Below are 7,846 nucleotides of genomic sequence, written 5' to 3'. Positions count from 1 at the left end.
AAATAAGACAAAAAAACAGAAAACTTGAGCGTGCATAACTATTCACCCCCCCAAAGTCAATACTTTGTAGAGCCACCTTTTGCAGCAATTACAGCTGCAAGTCTCTTGGGGTATGTCTCTATAAGCTAGGCACATCTAGCCACTGGGATTTTTGCCCGTTCTTCAAGGCAAAACTGCTCCAGCTCCTTCAAGTTGGATGGGTTCCACTGGTGTACAGCAATCTTTAAGTCATACCACAGATTCTCAATTGGATTGAGGTCTGGGCTTTGACTAGGCCATTCCAAGACATTTCAATGTTTCCCCTTAAACCACTCGAGTGTTGCCTTAGCAGTATGCTTAGGGTCATTGTCCTGCTGGAAGGTGAACCTCCGTCCCAGTCTCAAATCTCTGGAAGACTGAAACAGGTTTCCCTCAAGAATTTCCCTGTATTTAGCGCCATCCATCATTCCTTCAATTCTGACCAGTTTCCCAGTACCTGCCGATGAAAAACATCCCCACAGCATGATGCTGCCACCACCATGCTTCACTGTGGGAATGGTGTTCTCGGGGTGATGAGAGGTGTTGGGTTTGCGCCAGACATAGTGTTTTCCTTGATGGCCAAAAAGCTCAATTTTAGTCTCATCTGACCAGAGTCAAATCAAATCAAATCAAATCAAATTTTATTGGTCACATGCGCCGAATACAACAGGTGCAGACATTACAGTGAAATGCTTACTTACAGCCCTTAACCAACAGTGCATTTATTTTAAACAAAAAAGTAAGAATAAAACAACAACAAAAAAGTGTTGAGAAAAAAAGAGCAGAAGTAAAAATAAAGTGACAGTAGGGAGGCTATATATACAATAGAATAAAGTGACAGTAGGGAGGCTATATATACAGGGGGGTACCGTTGCATAGTCAATGTGCGGGGGCACCGGCTAGTTGAGGTAGTTGAGGTAATATGTACATGTGGGTAGAGTTAAAGTGACTATGCATAAATACTTAACAGAGTAGCAGCAGCGTAAAAAGTATGGGGTGGGGGGCAGTGCAAATAGTCCGGGTAGCCATGATTAGCTGTTCAGGAGTCTTATGGCTTGGGGGGTAGAAGCTGTTGAGAAGTCTTTTGGACCTAGACTTGGCACTCCGGTACCGCTTGCCGTGCGGTAGCAGAGAGAACAGTCTATGACTAGGGTGACTGGAGTCTTTGACAATTTTGAGGGCCTTCCTCTGACACCGCCTGGTATAGAGGTCCTGGATGGCAGGGAGCTTTGCCCCTGTGATGTACTGGGCCGTACGCACTACCCTCTGTAGTGCCTTGCGGTCAGAGGCCAAGCAGTTGCCATACCAGGCGGTGATGCAACCAGTCAGGATGCTCTCGATGGTGCAGCTGTAGAATTTTTGAGGATCTGAGGACCCATGCCAAATCTTTTTAGTCTCCTGAGGGGGAATAGGCTTTGTCGTGCCCTCTTCACGACTGTCTTGGTGTGTTTGGACCATGATAGTTCGTTGGTGATGTGGACACCAAGGAACTTGAAGCTCTCAACCTGTTCCACTACAGCCCCGTCGATGAGAATGGGGGCATGCTCAGTCCTCTTTTTTTTCCTGTAGTCCACAATCATCTCCTTTGTCTTGGTCACGTTGAGGGAGAGGTTGTTGTCCTGGCACCACACGGCCAGATCTCTGACCTCCCTCCCATAGGCTGTCTCATCGTTGTCGGTGATCAGGCCTACCACTGTTGTGTCGTCGGCAAACTTAATGATGGTGTTGGAGTCGTGCCTGGCCATGCAGTCATGGGTGAACAGAGAGTACAGGAGGGGACTGAGCACGCACCCCCTGAGGGGCCCCCCGTGTTGAGGATCAGTGTGGCAGATGTGTTGTTACCTACCCTTACCACCTGGGGGCGGCCCGTCAGGAAGTCCAGGATCCAGTTGCAGAGGGAGGTGTTTAGTCCCAGGATCCTTAGCTTAGTGATGAGCTTTGAGGGCACTATGGTGTTGAATGCTGAGCTGTAGTCAATGAATAGCATTCTCACGTAGGTGTTCCTCTTGTCCAGGTGGGAAAGGGCAGTGTGGAGTGCGATAGAGATTGCATCATCTGTGGATCTGTTGGGGCGGTATGCAAATTGGAGTGGGTCTAGGGTTTCTGGGATTATGCTGTTGATGTGAGCCATGACCAGTCTTTCAAAGCACTTCATGGCTACAGACGTCAGTGCCACGGGTCGGTAGTCATTTAGGCAGGTTATCTTAGAGTTCTTGGGCACGGGGACTATGGTGGTCTGCTTGAAACATGTTGGTATTACAGACTCAGTCAGGGGACATGTTGAAAATGTCAGTGAAGACACTTGCCAGTTGGTCAGCACATGCTCGGAGTACACGTCCTGGTAATCCGTCTGGCCCTGCGGCCTTGTGAATGTTGACCTGCTTAAAAGTCTTACTCACATCGGCTACGGAGAGCGTGATCACATAGTCGTCCGGAACAGCTGGTGCTCTCATGCATGCTTCAGTGTTGCTTGCCTCGAGCGAGCATAGAAGTGGTTTAGCTCGTCCTGGTAGGCTTGTGTCATTGGGCAGCTCGCGGCTGTGCTTCCCTTTGTAGTCTGTAATAGTTTTCAAGCCCTGCCACATCCGACGAGTACCTTCCTCCATATGTTTGGGGAGTCTCCCACATGCGTTTTGGCGAACACCAAACGTGTTTGCTTATTTTTGTCTTTAAGCAATGGCGTTTTTCTGGCCACTCTTCCATAAAGCCCAGCTCTGTGGCGTGTACGGCTTAAAGTGGTCCTATGGACAGATACTCCAATCTCCGCTGTGGAGCTTTGCAGCTCCTTTAGAGTTATCTTTGGTCTCTTTGTTGCCTCTGATTAATGCCCTCCTTGCCTGGTCCGTGAGTTTTGGTGGGCGGCCCTCTCTTGGCAGGTTTGTTGTGGTGCCATATTCTTTCAATTTTTTTATAATGGATTTAATGGTGCTCCGTGGGATGTTCAAAGTTTTGGATATTTTTTTATAACCCAACCCTGATCTATACTTCTCCACAACTTTGTCCCTGACCTGTTTGGAGAGCTCCTTGGTCTTCATGGTGCCGCTTGCTTGGTGGTGCCCCCTTGCTTAGTGGTGTTGCAGACTCTGGGGCCTTTCAGAACAGGTGTATATATAATGAGATCATGTGACACTTAGATTGCACACAGGTGGACTTTATTTAACTAATTATGTGACTTCTGAAGGTAATTGGTTGCACCAGAACTTATTTAGGGGCTTCATAGCAAAGGGGGTGAATACATATGCACGCACCACTTTTCCGTTATTTATTTTTTAGAATCTTTTGAAACAAGTTATTTTTTTCATTTCACTTGACCAATTTGGACTATTTTGCTTATGTCCATTACATGAAATCCAAATAAAAATCCATTTAAATTACAGGTTGTAATGCAACTAAATAGGAAAAACGGCAAGGGGGATGAATACTTTCGCAAGGCACTGTATTATACCTCCTTCGTTCCCTCTCTCCCTCACTCTCCTTTCTTCCCTCCCTCCCTACCTCTGTTCCTCCTTGCTCTCTCCTCTTCTCCCTCCCTCCTTCCCTCCCTCTGTTCCTCCTTGCACTCTCCTCTTCTCCCTCCCTCCCTCCCTCTGTTCCTCCTTGCACTCTCCTCTTCTCCCTCCCTCCTTCCCTCTGTTCCTCCTTGCACTCTCCTCTTCTCCCTCCCTCCCTCCCTCCCTCTGTTCCTCCTTGCACTCTCCTCTTCTCCCTCCCTCCCTCTGTTCCTCCTTGCACTCTTCTCTTCTCTTCTCCCTCCCTCCCTCCCTCCCTCCCTCCCTCCCTCCCTCCCTCCCTCCCTCCCTCCCTCCCTCCCTCCCTCTGTTACTCCTTGCACTCTCCTCTTCTCCCTCCCTTCTTCTCTCCTACCTTCATTCCCTCCTTCCCTATCTTAGACTCCTTTCTTTCCTTTCTTCCCTTCTCTCTCTCCCCTCCTCCCTCTCTCCCTATCTCCCTGTCTCTCCCTCCTCCCTCTCTCATACCCTCCCTCCCTCTCCCCTCCTCCCTCTCTCATACCCTTCCTCCCTCTCCCCCTCCTCCCTCTCTCCCTGTCTCTCCCCTCCTCCCTCTCTCATACCCTCCCTCCCTCTCCCCTCCTCCCTCTCTCCCCTGTCTCTCCCCTCCTCCCTCCCTCTCTCCCTCTCGTCCTGTCTCTCTCCTCCTCCCTCTCTCCCTCTCTCCATGTCTCTCCCCTCCTCCCTCTCTCCCTCTCTCCCTCTCTCCATGTCTCTCCCCTCCTCCCGCTCTCCCTCTCTCCATGTCTCTCCCCTCCTCCCGCTCTCCCTTGTTGTGAGTGTTTTCCTTCCTCTCTCTGTACCATAAGGATCAGGTCATGCTCTAGTCAGGTATTTCAAAACACCCAGGCCTGGTGGGGTATACCCCAGAGCCGGTCAAGAGAGGTCATTTGGGGGGATTTACATGTGAGACTATGTGAGATAGTGTGCCTGTCTGTGCCCTGCATACCAGTGTCAACGTTAAGACCATAACTTCTATAGGCCTCAGTCTTTCCTGTCGTTCATAGACTGTTACTTATACTCTAGTCTTTCACTTCTCTCTCAAAGCTTTAGCTCAGATGTTGAAATGACCACATTTTACACAATGTTTTCTTTCTTTATTAAATGAGTGGGGACTAACCGCTAGACAACCTGAGGCCACTCATTTTACACAATGTTAACACTCCCTCTCTCTCTTTCTTTCTCTCTCTTGTCCTCTCTCCCCTCTCTCTCTCTGCCATCTCTCCCCCTCCTCTCTAGCTGTCCGGTGGCTGTGAGTTGACCGTGGTCCTGTTGGACTTCTCGGCGGGCGGTGCCGAGGAGCTGAGTGTTCGTTGCGGTCAGACCGTGGAGCTAGTGGAGCGGTCCAGTGAGCGATCTGGCTGGTGTCTGGTCAGGACCACAGACCACACCCCCCACAGGAGGGCCTGGTACCCATGAGCGCCCTCTGCCTTTCCCACTCCCACAGCACTGACATGGACGGCTTGATGCCTGCCGCCACCAACACTGCCACCGCTGGGAAAGGTGGGACTGGGGGTGGAATGCGTGGGAACGTATGGGGAGTTCCATTATGAAAGTCATTTTGATACTTTTGTAAAAAGTGTTTGTTGTTTTAGCTGAATTCCTAGTGGTTTTACCTTGGTGAGTTCTGCAGAGTTACTTTCTCACTCTTGGAGGTTCAGAAACACTGTGTCAGTCCAGTCTGGTGGCCTTCAAACAGGAAGTGGTATTTTTGTTCTTGGGTCACTTCCTCTCTGCTGCCTTTCATTTTCTGTTTAATCTAGGGGAGATTTCAACATCACACGCAAGAACCTTCTCAACTATAGACTTAAGAAGAAAGTTAAGCAAAGTTGCTATTCCTCAAAAAGGTTCTTGGAAATTGTCTTGCGCAATTTCTTATGTTTCTCCTTTCTCCTCAAAAACGTTATTGGAAATGTTCTTAATTCCAAGATAGCTAAACCCTTGTCTTAAACTCAGGGCAGTGAGAGAAAAAGCTAATGAAAGCAATTGAACAAACTTCATCTGAAAGTTTCAGTATTGATTATTTCAAACCCAAGAACATGTTTTAGAACAGTAATCTCAGTAAGAAATATGCTAACATGATTGCTATTGCTAGCTAGATAGCTAGCTAAAACGGTTGCCTAGCAACAAACATCTTAAGAAGATTTGCAAGAAGATATTTGAGAAGTTTGTAAGAAAATCATTAAATCGTAAGATATTGTTGAGGAATTGCACTTAAACTATCTTATGAAACTTCTTTTTTTTTCTTCTTAAGAATCTTCTTAAGTTTTTGCGTAAGAAGTGTTTTGTGAATCTGGGCCCTGGACTCCAGCCGAAGAGAGAGGGAAGGTAGATAAAGAGAGAGGGAAGAAAAGACCAGAAACAGAAAGGAGCTTTAGATGACGGTAGTTCAGTCTGACGGGCGTTCACTCAAACAAACAGTCTTCAATCTTTAATACTTTACCTGTGCATTATAAATACAGTTTAGCGTAGTTCCTGAAACTCACTATGGGACTCCCTCTGTGTGTGTGTGTGTTTGTGTGCGTGTGTTTGTGTGCGTGTGTGTGTGTGTGTGTGTGTGTGTGTGTGTGTGTGTGTGTGTGTGTGTGTGTGTGTGTGTGTGTGTGTGTGTGTGTGTGTGTGTGTGTGTGTGTGTGTGTGTGTGTGTGTGTGTGTGTGTGTGTAAGGTTAATGTACAAGCCTGGGTAACTATCGAGCCAGTTTTAATCTCCAGTTTGTTTGGGCAGATCAGAATAAAGAATTCCTGCCTGACCTGAGAACACGCCACAGACAAACACACACACACACACACACACACACACACACACACACACACACACACACACACACACACACACACACACACACACACACACACAAGGGTAAAGGGAAAGCCACAGGGGGAGTTCATAGGTTTAAACATTGACCTGACTGGCAAACATTGACGCTAAAGTTCAAACCCAACACACACGTCCTGTGTGTGTGTGTGTGTGTGTGTGTGTGTGTGTTTGTTTAGGCATGGGAATACAATACTAGTAGAAGCACAGCAGGTGAAAACTGCAGTGTCCTACTTTAGAGTGTAACACACATTAAATACATGATCACACAGACACACATTCACACACAATGTCTCTCAATGATTTCACTGATTTCGCTAGTTAACTAACTTAATCCCGCCTCTTTCCTCAGAACTGTTTAGCTCTAACTCCGCCTTTAAACAGTTTAGATCTCAGAGTTCAGTTTAGTTTCAGTCTGGAGTTAGGAGAAGAACCTCTATCTCTCCTTCTCTCTCTCTCTCTCTCTATCTCTCTGTCTCTCTCTGTCTGGGTGATGTGGTAGGGGGGAGGCATGCGCAGGGGGAGGGGTTGTTGCTCTTGCTCCAGGGTTTGGGGTTGGATCCTGGGAGAGATTGATGAGACAGGTGAGTGACTGTGTGTGTGTGTTATTATAGCTGACTTTGCTTTGATTTGATCCTCCGTGTTGTTGGATAGAGTGGGAGATAGAGAGGTAGAGAGAGAGAGAGAGAGAGAGAGAGAGAGAGAGAGAGAGAGAGAGAGAGAGAGAGAGAGAGAGAGAGAGAGAGAGAGAGAGAGAGAGAGAGAGAGAGAGAGAGAGAGAGAGAGAGAGAGAGAGAGAGAGAGAGAGAGAGAGAGAGAGAGAGAGAGAGATTGTAAGAGCAACATGGACACATAAGCTGATGTTTTGCCAGACTAGGAGAATGTTTATCTTCTAACATATCCCATTTACAACACACATACACACACAGATTTGGTGGCCATACCTGTAATTCCTCCACTCCATCTCTCTGCCTCTGTCCGTGTCCATGTCTGTTTGGCTACTAGAATAGTTAGTCAGGTTATACTAGTTAGTCAGGTTTTGCTCAGTCATTTCTGCCGAGATTGCTCCAGATACACACACTTGTGCAAGCAGGCACATATCCCTGGGCTTTGTGTGTTTGTTGTTTCTGTGTGTTATGTGCGGTGGGTCAGTCATATAGAAACAGAGAGTTCCTGTGGTTTGTTTTCTCAGAGGAAGTTTACCTGAGAAAGGGAACTGCCGTCCTCCCAAAGCCCACACTTTCCTCTGTCTCTCCTTTCCTTCTCTCTCTCTCCCTCTATCTCTCCCTCCTTTTCTCCCCTCCTGCAGTTTTTCGTCAACCCAGCATGCTGTACTTCCCTCACTACCTCTCTCTCCCCTCCACCCTCCCTTCCTTCTTCCCTCCACCCACCCTCTCTCTCTTCCCTTCTACAGTCCTATCTAACCACAACACACTTACAATACTTTGAGAGATATTCCTTTCAAAACCTATATCTTTAGGAGGGGGTTATAGGTCTTCTCAA

General features: G+C 47.6%; 1 protein-coding gene across 1 annotated transcript in view; it reads left to right on the top strand.

Annotated features, from left to right (window-relative positions):
- Positions 1 to 5,024, top strand: part of LOC123484539 (kalirin-like) — a 34,648-nt gene extending 29,624 nt beyond the window's left edge. Inside the window, 1 exon segment of the mRNA XM_045215002.1 lies at positions 4,767 to 5,024. Within this exon segment, the coding sequence (XP_045070937.1) occupies positions 4,767 to 4,946 (180 nt within the window). The 3' untranslated portion in view covers positions 4,947 to 5,024.
- Positions 5,025 to 7,846: the final 2,822 nt, after the last annotated feature.

Source organism: Coregonus clupeaformis, unplaced genomic scaffold (assembly GCF_020615455.1).
Source record: "Coregonus clupeaformis isolate EN_2021a unplaced genomic scaffold, ASM2061545v1 scaf0348, whole genome shotgun sequence".
Classification (NCBI taxonomy): Eukaryota; Metazoa; Chordata; class Actinopteri; order Salmoniformes; family Salmonidae; genus Coregonus; species Coregonus clupeaformis.
This window is presented reverse-complemented; position numbering and strand designations above follow the sequence as displayed.